The sequence below is a fragment of the Kogia breviceps genome, chromosome X, assembly GCF_026419965.1.
Source record: "Kogia breviceps isolate mKogBre1 chromosome X, mKogBre1 haplotype 1, whole genome shotgun sequence".
NCBI lineage: Eukaryota > Metazoa > Chordata > Mammalia > Artiodactyla > Physeteridae > Kogia > Kogia breviceps.
In genome coordinates, this window is record NC_081330.1 from 99,412,834 (window position 1) to 99,434,966 (window position 22,133).

The 22,133-nt window shown below is 41.7% G+C and overlaps 1 protein-coding gene across 2 annotated transcripts in view; it reads right to left on the reverse strand.

Annotated features, from left to right (window-relative positions):
- Positions 1-1,073: 1,073 nt before the first annotated feature.
- ATP6AP2 (ATPase H+ transporting accessory protein 2) overlaps positions 1,074-22,133 on the reverse strand; it is a 134,394-nt gene continuing 113,334 nt past the window's right edge. Inside the window, exons 1-10 of one of the 2 annotated variants that reach the window (XM_059050728.2) lie at positions 21,293-21,437; positions 20,889-21,108; positions 14,797-14,927; positions 13,039-13,170; positions 7,807-7,902; positions 7,519-7,656; positions 6,203-6,256; positions 5,208-5,357; positions 4,099-4,218; positions 1,074-2,044 (exon numbers count right to left, since the gene is read on the reverse strand). In XM_059050728.2, the coding sequence (XP_058906711.1) occupies positions 1,850-2,044; positions 4,099-4,218; positions 5,208-5,357; positions 6,203-6,256; positions 7,519-7,656; positions 7,807-7,902; positions 13,039-13,170; positions 14,797-14,927; positions 20,889-20,928 (1,056 nt within the window). In that variant the 5' untranslated portion in view covers positions 20,929-21,108; positions 21,293-21,437 and the 3' untranslated portion in view covers positions 1,074-1,849. Of the gene's footprint in view, positions 2,045-4,098; positions 4,219-5,207; positions 5,358-6,202; positions 6,257-7,518; positions 7,657-7,806; positions 7,903-13,038; positions 13,171-14,796; positions 14,928-20,888; positions 21,109-21,292; positions 21,438-22,133 lie in introns of those variants that run through there. The other variant, XM_067023412.1, reaches the window with a different exon arrangement.

Here is a 22,133-nt window from a genome sequence, read left to right on the forward strand (position 1 = left end):
TATAATAATCTTGGCAGAACATTTATTTTAATTAATTGCTTTCTGCCTACCATTGATGGAAGGGTGCTGATGCCATTTACCTTGTAAGGATTAGTGCTGTCATGTTATTAATTTTTTTTCTTCTCCTAGAACTTAGTCTCATCAGTTTTAAATTACAAAGGCACTGGTTTACTTCATATTTCATCATAACAATCTAACTTCTGTGGCAATATTTATATAAGAAACTTGTGAAAGAAAAATGAATTTTAACCGCTCTGCAGAGTTGTAGATCCCTGTTCCCCAGACATAGGCCCTGCTGGGTTCCGTGGGGGTCAGAGTGTTTCCGGGCTAGGGTGCTGAAAATGCCCTCACCCTCATAAACTTGGCAGTGGGTAGTGGTGGAGGAGAACACTTGAGTGACTTTAGGACCATTAGTTTTTCTTTCCTGTGGCGTTATCAGCTTCACTGTTTATAGTTCAATGAGAGGCAAAAAGAAAACAAAAATTTCCTCCACTCTATGGAAGTTTAACACTGTAACTGTCAACGGTATCCTGCAGTAGTGTAGAAAACGCAGCTAAATAGACTCCATCTTCTCAAACATGTTATTTAGAAATGATTTGATGTTCTTTGCAAAGAAGAGGCAGACACAGCTAATACTAAACCCAAATAGGGTTCCCAGGGGCAGGGCAGCACAACTCTCTTACTAAAGTAACTTAGCTGCATAATCGTGAAATTTAAAATTCTGATTGGGTAAGCTATAAGAATTTAAAACTGTATCCCTTAAGCCTTTACCTTATTAGTTCTTCATACTCTAATCAATGAGTTGTATATTCACCTTTTTGAAGGAAATTTAAGCCTTCCCTACCTGAAGGCCAGTGTGAATTTATCACATATTCTGTATAAATTCAGTAACAAGCAATAGTAATTGAAATGTCTTTGTCATGTTGGTAATGAATCTCAGGAGGCAGTGAGAATAAACAAGTGTAAATAATATAAAACAGTTTGTGTAACAAAACAGCCCATTTTGATTAGATTAAAACCCTTTTCAGTTAGGTTTTTACAATATAAAATAGATTTAATATTGAAATGACACATTTGGAATCATTATTAACTTTATTTGCCACTCTTATAGACATTGGTCCACTTCCACATGAAAAGTAGGGAGCATCTACTTCCACTTAACATTCTATAGAACGATGTTGTACTGCAAACCAGAGTAACTCAGTTACAAAAGGGGAAAAATTACTGAAATCATGCCCCAAATGTTTTTGTGTGTATAATTACAAGCATCCATAACTCCACAAAGCTAGTTCCTTCTAGTATCTTTAATATCCACAGCTGACCATTCGGATCACCAAACTTTCAGAAGAGGTTAAAAAACAGCATAGTCTGTCAATCAGGTGGAAGTCCAAATCTAAGTAAGTGACTATATAAGCACATACATAGTTTAGAGCTGCTTGAAGTTAAAAACCTTTACTCGTTTCAGAGATATTTACATTAAGACGTTTATGTTCACAGTATATAACAGTGCAATGATCACTTTCACCTGTCCTGTGTAAGGGAGTAAGCATTTCAAATTCAGTGCATTTTCCCAACATAAAAACTGTTCTAAATGTTTGTTTTACGTTTAGTGCATGTTTCCAAATATTAAATGGTATATATCAATCATAGTATTTGAGCATATTATGGAACGTATATTACAAATCAATTCACATCGATACTATAAAGAACATCATCACAGGCACACAAAATAGAGAACACAACCTGCTTTTTTATAAATTCATACTATCTACTTTACACTAAAGGATATAGCCGATTTCCAAACAGCTGATTTTTCCAAACCCCTTTCCTAAGTTGGCATAAGGAGAGTTCAATCCATTCGAATCTTCTGGTTTGTCATCCTATAAATGATGCTATCATATCCAGGATCCATGTTCCAAATATTGTAAGAGGTAATAATCACAGCCAAGGCCAAGGCGATCATTATCCAAAGTATCATGTTGAAAACCACTGGGTATTCAAAATTATACTTATATGCGAGGTTATAGGTACTTGATGGGTCCTTCTACAATAAAGAAAAGAAAATCAAGAGGGAAGAATGTTAAGTTAGGAAATTATCCCAATTTGCTAGCTATGATTCATTTATTTATCTAACAACCTATATTATTAATAAGTGGCATAAAAGCTCCTTACATTAGGAGGAACCAAGAAGGGGGAGCCTTCACAGAGGTTAGCACACTGTTGGCGGAAGTATATATAGTGCTCCAACTGCTTGCAACGCTGATAAACTTGACAGTGTGCACGTATACTGTGATCCAGCCAGTTCACGCTCTAGGGAACACTTCTAGATGTGTACACCAAGACATGTGCAAGGACATCCATCAACGGGATGGATAACTGTGGCACATCCGGTGGAACACAGAGTAGAGTAGTTCAGGTCATTTTACTGCTATATTCATCAACTTGCGTGGCTCTTAAAAACAATACTGAGCCTTTGCTCAGAGAAAAATATAGTATAATTCCATTTATAGAAAATTCAATTACAGGCAAAACCAAACATTATTTAAGGATAAATACACATGTATTAAAACTGTAAAGAAAAGCCAGGGAATGGTTAACATAATATTCAGGAGAGCAATTACCTCTAGATGGGGAGGGTAAAGGAATAAGATGAGGGAGCTTCATAAGAACAAGTATTCTCTTCAGTTTTATAACGTTAAATTTTAAAAATTCTTTAACTAGTATTACATGTTACATACTTTGTATGCTGTGTGTGGAGGGTGTGTCCTGCCAGGGAGGTTTTACATTCACTTCTGCTGGAGGCCACCGGTCTACCAGCCTGGGGCTGAGGTTTGTGTCAGTTTCTTGGCCTGGGGCTTCCTAGAACTTGCGGATAGTATAAATTTGAGCCTGAAACCCACATGAAGGTGGCCCTGTGGTTAAGGATTCCCTAGGAGACATTCCACCCCCAGCACATACCCCGACTGCACAGCCTCCAAGCTGCCTTCCTGTCTCCTTCTGCTGGCAGGCAGGCTGTTTTCTAGTCTGCCCTCTCACTGTGGGCACGGCCCTCTCACTGCAGGCACGGCCCTTTCAGGGTTCCAGCTTCACGGGGAGGCGTCAGTTCCAACTCCCCACAGAGAGCCAGTTGCTCGGTAACCCAACTGGAAATGTTCCCAGGGCAGCCTGACTAGCAGTTCTCCAGTTCCCTTTCTTTAGTTGCTCAAGAGTTTCCCTTACTTTTTTGAGAGTTAAACTGTGCACTCAAGAGGGTGTTTACTTTTATCCACTTCTAGATGCTCTGTAGTTGGAAAATTTTTCGGTTTGTCTAGCCTGCCGTGCTGTCTTAAGTCCTTCCACTCCTGTTTAGGATGAGACAATCTCAAACCAGTCACATCTAGATTATCTTGAACACATTACTTTTGAGCATCTCACTCTTAAGTCCCACACAGCGACTGGCAAGACCGAGGAAAGTGCGGGCTGCAAAATGGACCCAAAGGAGAGTGTCGGCAAAACCGAGGAAAGTGCGGGCTGCAAAATGGACCCAAAGGAGAGTGTCCGTAAACAACTGGGAATCCGCCTGCTCTGAGATGAAGCCAGCTGTAAGTAATGTGCTTGGCCGTGCGCGCACACGCTCTTGTTTTACTAGGGCTGGCACCCTTGCCTATGATCCTCTAAATGCTTAAAAATCAAAGCAAGATCCAGGTCAAATTGTATTATAAAGAGTGTACATAGCCGGAAAATGGGAGACTGTACCACAAAGACAATGTACCTCTGAGAAAAGCAGACTCCACAAGTTGAGAGCACCACACCACTCCCTCATGTTAAACTTCTGAGGTCTCCTTGTAATACCCATATTTGAATTATCTTATGGGCTCTGACACATTTGCTTTTATCCCTAACAAAGTCTCGCATCCCTAACAAAGTCTTGCATTATCTGATTACAACCCCAAAGAACTGAGCATCACTGGCAAAACACCTACGTGAATAAGAAACCTACGTTTTGTTTTTTCAGATTTACTAACTGCTCATTCATATTGCCCACAAGTGATACAGGATTTAGTGGGTTTTTTAGAGTTAATTTTACAATTTTAAAGCAGGATCTAAAAATGTACTCACCGCTTGTTTTGCCTCAAGGATAGTCCTAGTCTTCCTCGCAAGGGATGTGTCGAACGATCTGACAGTCACTAACTCTACCACTGCATTCCCACTGTAGAGATTGTACATGTCATCTGCAAACTGAAGAGTTACTGACATTACTATGAATCTCAAAACATACTTATTAAAATTTTTGTAAAGCTTCTGTGCACCTACAAGAACAAATACAATTACCTACTGGCTCATGAAGTACACTGTCTTAAAATAGGCAAGTCTTAAAAGTTTAAATATAAATATTCAGAAAAGTTAAGATTCAACATATAAACATTCAAAATAAAATTACTGCAAAATATTACTTTGAAATAAAATTACTTCCAGAAAGAAGGAGTCACTGAATTTGTTGGTGTATAAACTGGGGGCAGGAAAAATGAAATCTTTGTTGTCTCTGGTTGATCGCAAATATCTACAAAGATGAAGCCTCAGTGAAGAGCTGCAGGTGAATATAACGTCAAGGGCAGAAGAAAACTAGCATTTACTAGTATCTGCTAAATGTCTGGTACTGTGCTAAGTGCTCTCCTTCGATTATTTCATAGGGATTAACGGGGACAGAGTTTCAGGGAAGATGAAAGTTCTGGCGATGGATGGTGGTACAGTTGCCCAACAATGTTAATGTACTTAGTGCCACAGAGCTGTACACTTAGAAATGGTTAAATGGTAAATTTATGTTAGATATATTTTACCATGCCGAAAAGAAAAGAAAAAAGTACTGTGCTAGAGTTATCGATCATTTCCTATGCCGCTTATGCCAGCATTAGACAGAGACATCCCTGGGATTTCCCTGATGGTCCGGTGGTTAGGACTTGGCACTTTCACTGCCGGGGCCCGGGTTCAATCCCTGGTCGAGGAACTAAGATCCTGCAAGCCGCTCGGCAAGGCCAAAAAAAAAAAAAAAAAAAAAGACAGACATCCCAACATACACCTATGACCTACTTCATCCTCGGTCACTGAAATTAGAGGGCCCTCAAAGAAGGTGAGTAAAAGACTTCAATCAATAGTAATTCACTAAGTAGATTTTTCCCAAAAGTCAAATGCTCATACTCTTAACTGCTCACACCCCATTGATGGTTTACCTTTTGTAGAGCATCAACAAGGATCTTAGAAGCATCTCTAAATTGTTCAGAGTCTTCCCCGTAACGTTTCCCAATTTCGTCCAAACCTGCCAGCTCCAGTGAGTATAAATCAGGAGAATGATCCTTGGCTAGATGCTTATGTCGAGACAACTTAGGAGAACAAACAAACAAAAGGAAATAGATGAAGTATTGTCAAACACAGCCAGTTGGAGTTTTACACCTAACAACTAGGCAGAAGCACCCCAGGGTACCACAATAGTCTAGAACGGTGGCAAACAGAACTGGTTTAAATGGGAGTTTCTGATAAAACAAATCCAACACAAATCTCATTTTTAGGAGCAGTTATAATAAAAGCTCTTTTAAAAATTTCTTAGTTTTAAAACCTCAGATATGGGCCAGGGTATGAGAGAACAGATGGTTGGACCAGTTTGATCCCAGGAGAGACGAGCCATCAGTGCTCACAGAGCAGACACCTCCCACACCACCAGCACTACACTTCCACACTCCCCAAACCAACCCACTGAGAGTTTGGGCAACAACTTCAGAAGACAGCACATGGGTACGATTTTCTATTTCATCATAGGAGGGTTTTTTTTTTAAAAAAGTCATTCACCAAAACAAAAAAGAATACACTACAGGCATATATATTCCCTTCCTGACTTGGTCGACTGCATTAGTCCAAACTGTTTAAGTCTTAATGTCTGACAAGACATCAACAGGTCAGGACCACAGCCAGGGTGGCCTTACTCCTAAGCCTGTGTTCTTGGAAGGTATAGTAATACTTACCCCTCCTAAAGGTACAGATGCAAAGTAATTTGTTAACGTGAGATGAGTTCAAAATTCCCAACACCACCACTGATTTCTCAACTTTCGGAATCATAAATCTAGGGCATACTTAAACTTTTTGACTGGCTTCACTATCATTCAAGGACTCTCTAGAAATGTCTTCTGGAACCAGAATAAATGGAACTGAAAAATTAGAGAAGCCTACTTACCAAACTTGAAATATCATGTAGCACTTGCAGTTCAGAAAAAAAAAGCAGATCAACCTGCAGAGAGCAGAAAGAAATGAGCATTATTTTAAATATGCATCTAAGATCTATATTTGCCATCTATCAAATAAAACACAGGATATTACAAACATTAAGTACATGAGTGAATTTATGCAACAACTGTCCTCCATTTGCTAGGTTCATTTCAATTGAAAATGCTTATAAAACAGTATTTCCTAACAAAAAGTTATAGTCATTCTCCAGCGGTGACTAACCACTCAAACAGCTTTATTCTTTTTTTTAAGGAATGCTTTTTTGTGCGTTTTATTATTTTTTAAAAATTTATTTATTGTATTTATTTTTGGCTGCGTTGGGTCTTCGTTGCTGTGCATGGGCTTTCTCTAGTTGTGGCGAGCGGGGGCTACTCTGTTGCAGTGCACGGGCTTCTCGCTGCGGTGGCCTCTCTTGCTGCAGAGCACGGGCTCTAGGCATACGGGCTTCAGTAGTTGTGGCTCACGGGCTCTAGAGCGCAGGCTCAGTAGTTGCGGCACACAGGCTTAGTTGCTCCGTGGCATGTGGGATCTTCCCGGACCAGGGCTCGAACCCGTGTCCCCTGCATTGGCAGGCGGATCCTTAACCACTGCACCACCGGGGAAGTCCCAATAGCTTTATTTTTGATAAAGCTGTGATAAGCATCTAAACTCAACTGGTTTTCCCTCAGGGCATCAGAATATCCTGGGCGCACTGCAACGAGGTCCTGCCAACAGCCTACTTTGCTCACATCCCTTGAAGAATAAAAGATGGTGGTCCTGGTCGTGCAGAGTAGGTGAAGAAGGGAGGCTGCCACAAAGGTGGCATGCCACGTGGTTAAGCGGGTGCATGAACAGGTGGTGAAGCTGACATACAGGAGTCAAAAGTAAGGGTGGTGCCCTCCACTGTACAGTCAAGAATGAATTAGAAAAATAAGGCAACACATCAAAAGTGGCAGTGAATAATGGCTCCCACATTACCAGATCCACACAGCTCTACCAACTACCAACTAGTTACTGTGATTTCTGGCCTGTCAGGATTAATTGGTGGCAACCCTTGCGCTAGAATGTAGTGCTATTTATTACTACAGATCAGCTCACAAAGAGAGTCAATTCATTCATGAGATTCATTTTTTAAAAATTACACTAAAGGAAAAAAGAATCTACTCCAAGCAATAAACTTACAAAACTTTTCATTTTCTAAAATTTCAAGTTTGCTCTAAAGTCAGCATAAGAAATGGGAAATTACTAATGATATTCATTTATTCATTCAATAACTGCACTACTTACTTCATTGTTCCTACTCAGAGAATTGAGGGGAAGTGAACTGAGAACAGAGTTTTCTTGAAACAGTCGATTACGGAGCTGTCTTAGCGTTACTGAGAGATCTTCAAAAACCGAGTTTGCCTTCCCCACCATGTACACTCTCTGCAAGAATACAAAATTTTGTTACATTCTACAGATTAATTCCAATATAGAGGTCTGTCAGCATTTTTCATAAAATTAGTTTTAAATTTTCATTAAATAAAGAAAGCTTATTTTTTAAAGCATTTAAAATAAAAACTGTATCACACTTACTTCCTCACTGGGAGCCAACTGTAAAACCACAGGAGTTTCTTCAGAAAATAAGGAGTGAATGGAATTTGCAACGCTGTCAAGACTAAAAGGAACTGCCTGAAATTTAATAATGAGATCTTAATTATTATCTGAACCAAAATGGGAAGAAAAATCATTTACATAGTATTAAAAAAAGGAGCCAAGTACCAGCATTTTCTATGGAAATTCAAAAGGCCTAAATCATATCCAAACGCAAAGAGCCCTTTTGAGGGCACAGAAGATTAAATAAACATCCCCCTAGTGGGCCAATGAGTTTGTGTCTCCAAATGTGCCTATATGAGAAAAAACGTGCAAAATGAAGGACAAAACACTGCCTTGCACAAATGACCATTTTCTGGTGGTCATTCAGGTATTTTAAGCAGCAATACATCCGGTTTCAATATTGATAAAATGTGCCACCATGAATGTATATTCTACAATAATGTATTAACTTGCATTTAAGAGAAGGTCAAAGGAATTTGAAGACTTGAATATAATTGAAAGAGACCATTTTTCATTTCAAAATTTTAAAAATGTTTAATAAGATGTAGGGTTTGGTCTTCAGATAGACTGAAGACTCTTAGGCAAGGCATAAAGCATGTCACAAGAATTCTGAATGTGAAATTTATCTTGGGAACACATGATATTAATAAACTGAAATAGCTAATTGTGATAAAATGTACTTTTTTCTGTGAATTTATTATTAAAGTGTAACATACATATAATATGGTGCACAAATCTGGGAGTAACAGCTCAAGGAATATTTACAAATGGATATGCTCATATAACCCAACCAGAGCAAAACAAAACAGCACCCTACAAGCCTCTCTACCCACTCCCTCCACCCCCACGGGTAACCAAAATTCTGACTTCTATTCCCATAGACCTGTTTTTGTCCCACATTATTTAAATAAATTATGGTAATTTTCCCCCTCAAAAACTTATTTTATTCTCAATATTATTACAACAAGCAGTACAGTAGTAATGTTTTTGTTTTAATGGAAATTTCATACAGTGATTTTTTTTCCCCAGTAATTCCCTTTACTATTAAAAGGTTCATGTGTATAAGTAGCTCGTTAACGTGGGCCAGGCAGAAATAAATGTGATTAATAAATGTGAAGTGTAATCTATTTTTACCCTTACACAAGATGCATATTAACTCTTCCCCAAATTCTCTTAAAATAAGTTAATGAGTAACTGAAGAAGGGGAAGAGTTCCAGGTTGCAAAAGCATCCTGTAACAAGCTCCCTGAGTCAGCCACAAGCGCTCCTCCTTTTGCAAGCACACACTTCACTTCCTTGGGTTTTGGAAGGAATATGAGAACATGTAACACAAACTCTCCAGCCTCATTTCACCTCAGTGGCACACACAGCAGGAAAGTTGAAGATTAAAGGTAACGTGTCCCTAGCAATCAAATTGGAGAAGCTACTGAGTCAGGAGAGCGCCAAACTGTGAAGGAAAAGAAAAAATTATATAGACTGCTATACTCAAAAAGGAAAAAAGGTCATGCTTAAGATCCCATGATTGTTTTCTTCTACTACATTATAAGGATGCACATGTTTGTCCTGGGAAAAATGGAAATTCTGTATCTACGGGACTTGAAAATCGAATGATAACAGCTAGCTAATCAAACAGAAGCTTTAAGTGGAATTCTAAGGCTTTTTTTGGCGGGGGGGGGGGGGCACGTATTTTTCCCTCGGAGCCTTATATCTTTCCACCTACTGCCAGTAAAAGTATTAGAAGCGGTCAGTCAGGGTCAAGCAATAACATGACCTCTTTTCACAGCTTCTACTCCTGTAAAATGAGGCTAGTCTGTTTTAAAATGTTTAGTTTGGGATTGTAGGCTAATGAAAATCTTAATGGCATATTGGATTTTTAATATACTTTTTTATTTTTATTTTTTGGCTGTGCTGCGTGGCATATGGGATCTTAGTTCCCTGACCAGGGATGGAACCTGTGCCCCCTGCAGTGGAAGTGTGGCATCTTAACCACTGGACCACCAGGGACATCCCATATATACGTTTTTAAAAGAGATCTTCTACAGTGATTTTCACAGAAATCACACAACAAGCTACTTAATAATCTTTGCGAAGACTAAAAGTATCTTTTTCACATGTCTTTCATTTTTATTGTTCCCTTCCTTCCATTTACTCTGAAATTCTTCTGGTTTCTTTAGCTCATTAATTTCCAATCTTTTAAATTATCTAACATGTGCATGTAGGGTAATAAATTTTCCCTCTTCTTACCACTTTAGCTGTACCCCACAATTTTTAAAATATATGGCACATTTGTGATATTCAGTTCCAAATAACTTCAACACTTCCACCATAATTTTCTCCTCAACCAATGAATTATTTAGGATGGTGTCTATTCCAGCTATCTTTTCTTGTTGGCTTTTTAAAAATTAATTTTTAAGAGTTATATATACATGCAGTTTAAAGAGACAAACAATTCTCTAAGACTTTCTATGGAAGATAAGTTTGCCCATCCATTTCCTACTTCTCTGAGGTACTCAATTTCTTTCCTCCCCCATCTTTTTTCTTCCTCACTTCAAGTTAATTTTTCCAGTTTTATCAAGATACCGTTGACATACATCACTGTCTAAGTTTTAAGGTATACAACGTGATGGTTTGACTTACATATACTGTGAAATGATTACTGCAATAAGTTTAGTGAACATCCATCATCTCATATAGATACAAAAAAAGAGAAAGCAAAAAAGAAAATTTTTTTCCTTGTGATAACTTAGAATTTACCCTCTTGACAGCTTTCATATGTATCACACAGCAGTGTTAACTACAGTCATCATGCTGACTGAACATTACATCCTTAGTACCTATTTACAGCACTCACCTTCAAATCCTTTGTTTTTTTATTTTTACCACCACCTCTAAATAACGTGTTTATACTACTCCATCTTGATTTTTCAATTTTAGGCATTATGTATTTATCGCCCGTTATAAAAAATGAGGATCTAGCTCTCCCACATTACCAACCACAGCCCTATCCCCTTACAAGCACTCTGTTTCTATCTCTCCACCCTCCCTATAGTTATAATTTTCATTTCTGTATCATTTTATCATAACTACTTAAACAATACTCTCAGCCTAGCTTCATACTATGCAATTCCTGCTTTTCCTTTCTTGCGCTTCCGGTACCTAATGGCAATGATGAGAAATCTGCTACCATTTTACTCTCATTCCTTTGTCACGACAGCATCTTTGCTCTCTGGGAAGATTATTAGCGTCCTTGACAGTTCTTCAATTTCACTGTATTTAGGTGTTGATTTGGCTTTAGCCTACCTCAGTGTGCTCTAAACCTGAGGAGTCTATCTTGTGTTTGTTTCTACCACTTCCAAGCATTTTTTTAAGGTATCATTTTGTTATTGTATTCAGATTTAACTGCATTGTGGTCAGAGAGGGTGGTTTATATGATACTGATAATTATCCACTGAGATTTGCCTTGTGGCCCAGTACATGGTCATTTTTTGTAAGCATGTCATGTGTGCTTGGAGATAATCTATACTAGACCACAGGAAAAGTGTGAACCCACACACACACCAAAATCAGCAACATACAGACCAGTGTTACAATGCAGTGAAATTAGACACTGAAAAATTAAAAATTATTTTGAAAGAACCCATATGTTACAACACTTCTAAATAACTCATGGGTTAAAGAAATCAGTATAAATTACAAAATATTTCTAAGTGAAAATGAAAGCACCACATATCAAATATCTTTTAGGGGGCTTCCCCGGTGGCGCAGTGGCTGAGAGTCCGCCTGCCGATGCAGGAGACACGAGTTCATGCCCCGGTCCGGGAAGATCCCATGTGCCGCGAAGCGGCTGGGCCCGTGAGCCATGGCCACCGAGCCTGCGCGTCCGGAGCCTGTGCTCCACAACGGGAGAGGCCACAACAGTGAGAGGCCCACGTACCGCCAAAAAAACCAACCAACCAAACAAACAAAAAACTTTTAACTGCCTCTGGTTTCTATCCCTTCCTTTAACTCTTTCACAATTTTAATATATATATTTTTTAAATCTCTTTTTGAGGCTGGTCTGTTATCTGTAGTAGTTCTAGGGGGATGAATTCTGTTTGTTGCACCTGCTGACTTTCTCATAGCATTTTTTTCCTTCAAGTATTGGGTAAATTCAACTCCTCTTCAATTCTTTTTTACCAAAGGAGCCCTGGGCTGGGGAGGTGTCTGTGTGGGGTGGATTATGTGAATGTGGAGCACGTGACTCTGCACAGCACAAGCCCATAGTTCCGATTTCTCTTAGGGGGGCTCTTTGGGCCCCACAGCTAAGGGTGGCAACCCAGCTCCTTCATGGTAGCCCTGGGGCAGCTGGGGTTTTAATAGTCCTCCTTTCAAGAACAAGACAGCATGTTATAGCCCCGGGCTTTCTGTAGGGAACACAACTTCACCTTCAGCTCCTGCTCACCACTGTGGCTTCTGAATTCTCTATTCATATCTGGCACCTGTGTGTATCCCTTCCTCACTTTCAAGTTTAGTGATACCTATAAAGATGTTTGGTGACTTCTATATGCTTACAGTAGAAGGAGGGCCTCTCACAACAGCTCAGTCAGCCATATTGCCTGAAAGGCCAGTGAAGGGATAAGTGAGCCGGCAAAACTGCCTCCAGTCTCCTTCTTACACAAAAATGATAAAATTCTGAAGGGAAGGTGACAAAATAATGCCCTAGAAAATGTCAGCAGGTTACGCCCTCAACTTGTTTCTCTTTTTTGAGCCTCTGACTATTCTGAGAGTGGGCCAATTTCTCTACCTCTTACCTTAGAAAGTATTCTCACCCATAGCAAACAGCCAAGTCTCAATAAATTTACAACCATCATATAATTTTTTAAAAAAACTATTTTAGGGCTTCCCTGGTGGCGCAGTGGTTGAGAGTCCGCCTGCCGATGCAGGGGACGCGGGTTCGTGCCCCGGTGCGGGAAGATCCCACGTGCCGCGGAGCGGCTGGGCCCGTGAGCCATGACCGCTGAGCCTGCGCGTCCGGAGCCTGTGCTCCGCAACGGGAGAGGCCACAACAGTGAGAGGCCCGCATACCAGAAAAAAGAAAAAAAAAAAAAAAACTATTTTACTTATCAGTGCATTAAAAAAAAACAAGACGAGTGCTTAGAACACAATCCATAATGACAGCTGACAAGACAAAATTTTAAATGCATCCCTTTAATTCTTTATAATAAATACTCACATTTTCCAAAGGGTACGAAATGACACTGCCTGGGGGTAGAGCAAGCTTGTCCACTCCCTTCACCATCACCATAACGGTAGCCCGAGGACGATGGAATAGGTTACCCACTGCGAGTCCCGGCCAAGAAAGGTCCTATACATTGAAAAGTGTGAAACTGTGCCAATTATCAACTCAGGAAACCATTTCCCTAATAACATCTAACAAGCAGAATTAAGGGGTACTGGGATGACACTGGCAATGACAACTCACAGGGACAGCAAATGTCTTATTTAAAGCAGTAGTTGCAATCTCCTAATTAAGGATGCTGATTTCTACCTTCTTCATTTTCTTAAACTTCTACAGACTTGAAACAATAAAGTCTAATAATAAGTCACCTCAAACCTTCTGTGGAAAAAAGCAGGCAAATAAGCAAAATGGAGGTACTTTTCAAATTCCAGATTACAAAACATTCTCTTTTCCACATAACCATGGACATTTTCTTCCCTCACATCATTCTTTGCCCTTACCTACAGCATCACTTTTCTCTTTCACAGTGACACAGCAAGGCTACCACTACAACATTCTCTTTAGACTAAGTGCTTTATAAATAAAATTCCTGCTGAAAGTAACTCATAGTAGTTTATTCATAATTATTTCTAAAGGTTACTTTGACAGCCATTTGTAGTCAAAATTAAGTTTGTAAAGAACTAGGTACAAATTTCATCCTTCAATGTAAACAACCCATCAGGTTCACGCAAGGAATGCAGGGGCTCCACCCAAAGGCCCAGCAGAGAGGCAGTTCCCATGCATTGCTTCTGGTTTCAAAGGCACTCAGGACCTAGGAAGAATGTTCCTTTGAGTGATTGATGATATCTAGAGACCACCTCAAAAGCACCAAAGTTTAAAGTGGGAGGAGATAGGAAGATAGAGTAAACTCCATCTCCTTTCTTCCAGCCCTGAGCTTTGTAAGATGTCTCACACTGACTGGACCTAGGCCCCCTATGCAACAATCATGTAAGCAGACAGTTATTACAACAGGTTATGGCTACTGACCACACTATTTTCCTAAACTCAGGTAAGATGCATATACATTTTATCATTCATAAAAAATTGCAATGGACTGAATGTATGTGTCTCCTCAAAATTCATATTGCAAAATCCTAATCCCTCCAGTGTGACGGTATTAGGAGGAGGGGCCTTAGGGAGGTAACTACATTATGAGGGTGGAATCCTCATGAATGAGATTAGAGCACCCTTATAGAGGGGACCCCAGAGGGCTCTCTCCGGCTCTCTCCACCATGTGAGGCTACATCAAGAAGTTGGCAGTCTGCAACCCAGAGAGGGCCTTCACCAGAACCCTACCATGCTGGCACCCTGATCACAGACTTCCAGCCCCTAGAACTGTGAGACATAAATATTTATAAAGCACACAGTCTATGGTACTTTGTAATAGCAGCCTGAACCAAGACACAAATCCATCATGTGTACTGGAAAAACACAATAAAATTATACATCCTATTAATAGTAGGACAGATGCATTCTCTTATGTAACAAAGAACGTCACTACTATGAATAAACAATTACATGGTTAATGTTTTATAATGATTTGTTTTCATAATCGAGCTTGGAACACTTATCCAAAATCTCCCTGACTACAAATAAGCTTTTTACTTTTGTAATCTGTACCTATGTTTACCAGTTGCTTTCCCGGCCTATTAGCAGAAATCAACAAAAATGCCTTCAGAAGCAGCTCCAAATATTTTTTTAAAATACACATACTTCTTTCACAGAGAAGCCCATGGACAATGCAGCCACGTCTGGGATTCGCTCTCCTGGTATGGGCCAATTTCCATCCCGGAAAACAACAGACCCTGGTGATCTTAATATACTAAACTCGTTCCCTAAGACACCTGAAAGGAAAACAGATTAATAAATGATCACCATCATAAATCTTTTGCACCCACATTGAAAATTATTAAATATAATACATACTTTCCCATTCTCCATCGACTTTAGTATACTAAATTTTGATTGGACAAAATGTGGAAACCTAAACATCAACAAATTCTTTTTCAAAGTATCACTGTAAGAATTTAAGTCCATACATTCTGCTGTAACAAAGTTACAACTATGAAACAAGATTCTCCTAATGATCTAGGTGCTATCCTACAGATGGCCCTTAAACAGGGGCATGTGGCAATTTGGCAAGAATTAGAAATCAGCAGCATCTCTCCAGATTTTTAAAGAACAAAAACCAAAACCTTGGCCCAGACCAGAAAGGAAGAAAAGAAACTTGAAATCTCTAAATTATTTCTACCATCGAGGGCTTCCCTGATGGCTCAGTGGTTAGGAATCTGCCTGCCAATGCAGGGGACACGGGTTCAAGCCCTGGTCCAGGAAGATCCCACATGCCACGGAGTGACTGAGCCTGTGCTCTAGAGCCCACGAGCCGCAACTACTGAGCCCACGTGCCGCAACTACTGGAGCCCGTGTGCCTAGAGCCCGTGCTCTGCAACAAGAGAAGCCACTGCAACGAGAAGCCCACACAACACAACAAAGAGTAGCCCCCGCTCACTGCAACTAGAGAAAGCCTGCGCACAGCCTCGAAGACCCAACACAGCCATAAATAAATAAATATCTCTATTGTCGATCCTCTCTTGAAAATGCAAATTCATAAAATTCCTAGTATATCATGCCAAAACTTCAACAGGTTAGTATATCTTAGGATAGATCATAGCTTCCCTTATGTCCCACAGGCAAAGCTAGTGAAATGAGTACTGTCAAACGGGGGTCCACGTTACCAGTCAGAATGTAAAATACTTCAGACTCTAGAAACAAAGTCCAGGACATAGTATTTCCAATGCACATATCAAGAGGCTGAGAAAAGGTATTCTGTAATAATAGAGTCAACTAATCTAGGGGTATGGGGCCTGAGATTAAGAGGTGAGAATGAGAATAAAGGGACTATGCTATAGGCCCTCCAAGGCTAAGGATGAGGTATCTTGCTTCTTCACCCATCGTGAGTTAACCCAATGATGTCTAGATTACACAAGGACAAGTAACTACTGGAAACTTTCGAGTTCCTATGAAAAGATTAGTTCCAAGTCCAAAACAAATCTTGGTCATGCCTAGTACAGGAAAATGAGACTTTAATAAAGCATCACTATTACTCTCTTGACCTAAGGAAAGTACTGCTTACAGGCTATGGGAATAACAATGGAAGCAACAGTAAATGTTCTGGTGTTGCAGTATTGACAGTAAATAAAAGGCCTCAGGATGGTGCTGATACAACATGAAGAGTTACGAGTTTCATTCAGCACAGCCAGTAGAGCAGGAATTTCCAAACTGCTCTAACCAAAGGCAGACAAAAAACAATTAGCAGAATGGAATGGCAGTTTGTAAATGATAGACATCTTGGTTCGCTGAAGTAGTAGTTAACTGCAAACTCTAAGGAAAATGGGGCAGCAAGGAAGGCATACTTTCTGAATACCATACACATTTAAAGAATAATATCTGGATCTGGAGATTGCCTTGTTTGAGATGCAGCCCTACTCACTCGACCCCAGCAGAGCTCTACTAAATTACTTTGCCTCAACTTTATAGTTAGAATCCACTTCCACACCTGTACAACAGTCCCTTCAGGAGCCCAGAGCTTCAGAAAACCTTACAGAGAGACTCCTATACTGAGAAACTGCTGCTTCACGCAGGCATCTCCGGGATACCTGAAAGAAGGTCACCCATCCTCTACCTGAATATGACCAGTGAAGGGGGATGCCACCTCAGCACTACGTTTGCCAGCAATCATCTCCATTGTCCCAACATTCTAATCCTTTAAAAAGTTTAAGAAGTTGGCTTCCCAACTTCTCTCAAATTCCAGTTTTATCACTCCCAACTGAGTCTCACCAGATAACCTCATCTCCAGCTTCAAGAGAAAGCACAGGAATTCCTCCAGCTTCCTCCTTCCTCTCTCCATCACAAGTTTATCTGCACAAGCCCCTATCCTTATCTCCTCTCCCTCCAGGTGCTGGCAGGGATGTCCCTCCTCTGGTTGAAAATAGCCCATGGTTCAGCCTTCAAGGGACCGCCATTCATTCACCTACTGAATTATTCATTCAGGGTTTATTAAGTCTCTATTCTGGAACAGACGATGTATCAGGAGTTAGGTGGCTATGTGGTTTGGGGCATACGAAGCTGGCCCTGTACAATATGAGCTCCACGAGGGCATGGGTTTCAGTCTGTCTTGTTCACACAATATCCCCAGGGCTGAAAACGGTGCCTGGCACACCGGTGCTCAATAGATACTTGTTGAGTGAATAAATGAAGCCACATGTTGCACTAGCCGTTTCCCCTCTCAACTGGCTCTTTTGCTTCAGCATAAAATACGCATAGGGTGCTCCCATCCTAAAATCCAAACCACAAAACCCTTCCTTTGGTCCTACCAGCCTCCACCTACCTCTGCTTCCCTTCAGACAAAGAATCCTGGAAGAGCTGTCAGCCATCACTGGCTCTGCTACTTCTTCATCTCCTGTTTGCTACCTAACCCACAGCTTCTGACCCCACCATGCCACTGAAATGACTCACCAAATCCCGGAGAAGACAATTTTCAGCCCTCAATTTATGTAACTTCCCAAAGCAACTGATACTGACAACTCCTTCCTTGAAACTCTCCCGCCTTGGCCTCCATAAGCCCGGGCCCCTGGTTTTCCTTCCAACCCCTCTGGCTGCTTTTCTCCTCAGTTTCTTCCCCTTCCCATCCTTTAAAGCAGTGACGTCCAAACTTTAGAGATTTCAACCCTTTCAGTATAAAGTTTGAAAGTATTCCCAATATATATATTTACTTATAAAGTATACATTTGTAGTATAAAATATATATTCATAATATATTACAGAACATACAAAATAGAAATTTTTTTAAAGGATGAGACACCTTAGTATTCTTCCCAATTTAATCATGAGAAAATAGCAGACAAGCCCAAATTGAGAGACATTCTACAAAAATATCTGACCATTACTATAAAAAAAAGAGAGAGAAAATAAGAGACAAATAGAATCTCCAGTACATTCTTCTGGCATCCCAATATCACTGGGCACACTCCACTTTGGAGATCTGCAGCTCCATTCCTGACCCTCACTGCTTTCTATTCTACACTGTTCTACAATGGAGTCTCCCCCTGGCTGAGCCCATCTACTCCCTAAGACTGCAAACAGCAAAAACACACCAATGGCTCCCAGATTTTTATATTCAGCCTAGATTTCCCTTGAGCCTTAGGCCTACATACCCCACAGTCAGCTGAGCATTTCCTTCTAAGTCCCATGGGTCCTTCAAACTCAACAGGTTCAGAACTGAATTCACCATTTTTCCATACATGCCTCCTACATTCTCTGCATCAAAGGATGATACCACCTTCCACCCAGCTGCTCGAATTAGTCATCTTTAACTCCTTCCTCAGCACCACAGCTAATCAACCAATGAATTCTGTCCATCTTTTGTTCTTCTTATCTCACAACCCTTTCCCCTCCATGTTCAGGGTCCTCATCAGGCCCTCCCCACTTCAGGCCCTCCCGAGGCTTGCTAGAACTGGCCGCCTTATGACCCATCATGCCACTCTCGGATCCAGCTTTCCCAGCACCTTTTCAAACTACAGATCTGAACATTCACCCTTCAGCTCAACCACCTTCACTCGATGCCCGGAGCCTTTGAAACAAAATCCAAAATGTAACACCCAAAGCACTTCACCACCCTTCCTTCTGGGATCTCCCCAACTTAACCCCTATACGTTTCAGCTCCACCAAACTATTCGCTCTTTTGCTCTCACACCTCTGTGCTTTTACACATACTGTTCTGTCAAAAATGCCTTTCCTTCCCACCCCAACCTTTCACATTTGCCTGTGAGGCACCCTGCCTAGGGAAATTTCCCCCAGCCTGGGAGAGAGGTTAAGAATCCTTCCCCTCTTTGGGAACTCCCACCATACTATGCTGTGATCTATGAGTGGGGATGGAATCAACAAGTGAAAAAATATACAGGTCCTACTTGTGACCTCTGGGGCATCAGTGACCAAATTGAATCCCTCTTCAACATGACATCCCTTCAAATTCCATGTGTTCACCCTTGGCCTTTTCTCTCCAAGCTAAACATCTGAATTTTTTTTTCAAATACTCCTCATGACCTGGTATTCATAACCCTAGATCCCTTCCCCTGGTCTCCGGTTTGGTAACACCATTTTAAAGGACTTATATATTTTTTTCTCAAATAGAGAAGTCAGATCTCTTAAAGATGTTTTCCATTAAATCACATTTAGTCATTGTGGAAAATAGTAATTTAACCTCATCTGACAAGACCATGCAGTGCAGAAGCTGACAGGATCAGATTCTTGACCTGTATGAACTAGACTATTATAGTTAGGAAAGCAGGTTCAAACCATATACAGAAGAAATTATTTTGCCTCAGACAAAAACCTAACAAAAACCCCTAAACCTCACTGAATCAAAATAATATCAATCATAACATTAAAACATGGAATTTCAGCGAGATGTTCAGTGAAATCACAGTATCAAAGGGAAGATCTTTAAATTTCAAAAACTGAATTTTAAAACTTAAAATAAAAAATTCCCCCCAAAGAAATTGAGTAGATAGATCAGAACGACCTTGACAGAGCCAGAGACGAAAGGTACAATACAACCTTAAAATTTGGGGGTCATTAAAGTAAGTGTAACTATCACCAACACACAACACCGGGCACCTCCAGGGATGGAGAAAACCTGCAGATTTCAAAAACATCAAAGGTCTATACCTTCACGTAGAATTAAACCACCATTCCCAAAGTGGGGCATCTCAGCACCTCACAGAGCAGCGGCACAGGCGTCCTACAGATTTTTAACGTCTAGGTTTTAAATCGACACACTGGGGAACAGGGACCCATTCCTCCAAACTGTTCTCAACTCAGCCTCTTGTTCACCACTGTGCCCCCTAGTCCCAGCCCCCATCATTCCCACATTCTCACACCTGTGCCACGACACGTATAATGGGAAGGGCCCACGCTTTGGAAGCAGCTGATCTGGGTTCAATTCCAGCTTTGCGGCTTACTACTTGTGTGCTGTTTGGGTAATTTATCTAGGCTTGACCACTCCGTAAAACGAGGGTGATATCCTCTTCTAAGGATTGGTGTAAAATTAACCGAATTACATGATATGCACGGTAAGAGGCCAATTATGAGCTGACTTGCATTCTCCTTGTTGAATGCTAGGGAACCTAGGTTCCACGGAGAAAACTACCATTTATTTGACGTGTGACCCTAAGAACGTGACTCACATCCTAGTTTCCAAATCCTTAAAATTGGGAACTATTGCAAACTACTGAGAGGAACTTTAAATCCTCCTTGAGAAATAATCATACAAAAACAATTACTCCACCTCCAACTTCTGTATCCTGAAACAACTGGGGGGAGTGGGGAGATTTCACCAATTACTGATAACAACCGCTAGAAATGAAGACACCAGAAAAATGCAAAGAAAAGCAGCAGCTGATGGCAGCTGAGAAGTCTGCCTTCGCTTCTTCGCAGAGGGCTGCGGTTCAACAGTTGACTGAGAAATGCATCCCCGTCCTCCGAAGCGCCTCCCGAGCCGGAAGAGTCCGGAGCAAGACAGGCGGACGCGCCTTTCTTGAAGAGGAGGAGGGTGGAGGCCGGCTCAGGTGCCCCCATGCAGCCCAGCCCCGCCCGGCCCCAGCAAGCCCGCCAGGCCGCGCCGCCACAGGCCGGCGCGGTGAAGGAGGCGGCTGGGGAGAGGCCATCGCCAGCTGCCCGCACTGCGGCATCCGCCCCACTGCCGCCCACCCGCGGCCGCCCCCAAGCCCCGCGACCCGGGACCTCACCCGCCACCGAGAAGGACAAGAGCACGACGAGCACAGCCATGGTTCCGCGGCGGCCGCCGCAGTGCACGGCAACACGGAGCAGGCCGGCGGGACGCGAGCGACCACCGCAGCACGAGGGGGTGACGAGCTCGGACTCGCCCCGACTCCCTGAGCCCGCCCCGTCCTCGCCTCCTATGGGACGGCTGCAGCCTTCTCCACCAATCGCCAGCTACGCCGCGGCCTGCGGAAGAGACGAAGCCAGGGAAACGTCAGCATCATGGGCGGAGCCTAACGTGATGGATGGAAGGCCCTGCCAATGGCAGGCAGCGATCGAAGAGCCGGGCAGTTCCTCCCCCGGCCCGTGACGACCGGTCACGGGATGGAGGGTGGGGCGGGTGGTCCCGGGCTGGGGGGAATGACGGAACCTGTCGAGGGGTCCAGAGAGCCCACAGGGTGGGGCTGCCTCCCGGTGCGGACCCTCTCGCCAGTCTCGAGCGACGGTCTCCAACCAGGGTGTCTGTCTGTCCCGGCGCGTGGCCTCGCCCCGCTACGGGTGCAGCTGTGGAAGCTGCAGGGCTGGTTTGGGTTTCGCTATAACAATTACACAGATGCTGAGCACCTGCTGGGAGGAAGGCAGGCGCTTCGGCGAAACCCCTGCACTCCAAGTAGGGGTGCTAGATAAGCTACTGGACGCCCAGTTACGTTTGAATTTCAGATAAACAACGAATACTTTTGAGCATAAACGTGAATATTCCATGGGACATACTTATACTAAAAATAAGTATTCGTTGTTTATCTGAAATTCAAATATAACTGGGCGTCCTGCATTTTGATTTGCTAAATCTGGCAACCCTATCTAAGACTTTCTGATCTACCAGAAGTTAATTACATTAATTACTTCCTTCATCCATTCACTCAGTGTTACGCGAAGGCTAGACATAATAATTTGACCAGGATCCTCCCTTCTCACGTCTTATGGGTTATTGTTAAACCTATGATATGAAGCAAGAAATGACAGTGTATCATCTGTGGTCAGAAAACGATGCCCCAGCCAATGACCTTGAAAGACGGATGTGATTTCAGTACACAAGGATAGGAGATGGGGAGGTTCTTTCAGGTAGCAAAAACTAAGCTATGACAGGGAGAAAACACATCAGGTTAAGCATTAAATGTTTAGTTTAACCAAAGAAGAGGGGCACAAAGTGCTAAAAATTTCAATTAGGGACATGTTTATTGAGGATGTTGAATGTTACATAAAAGAACCAC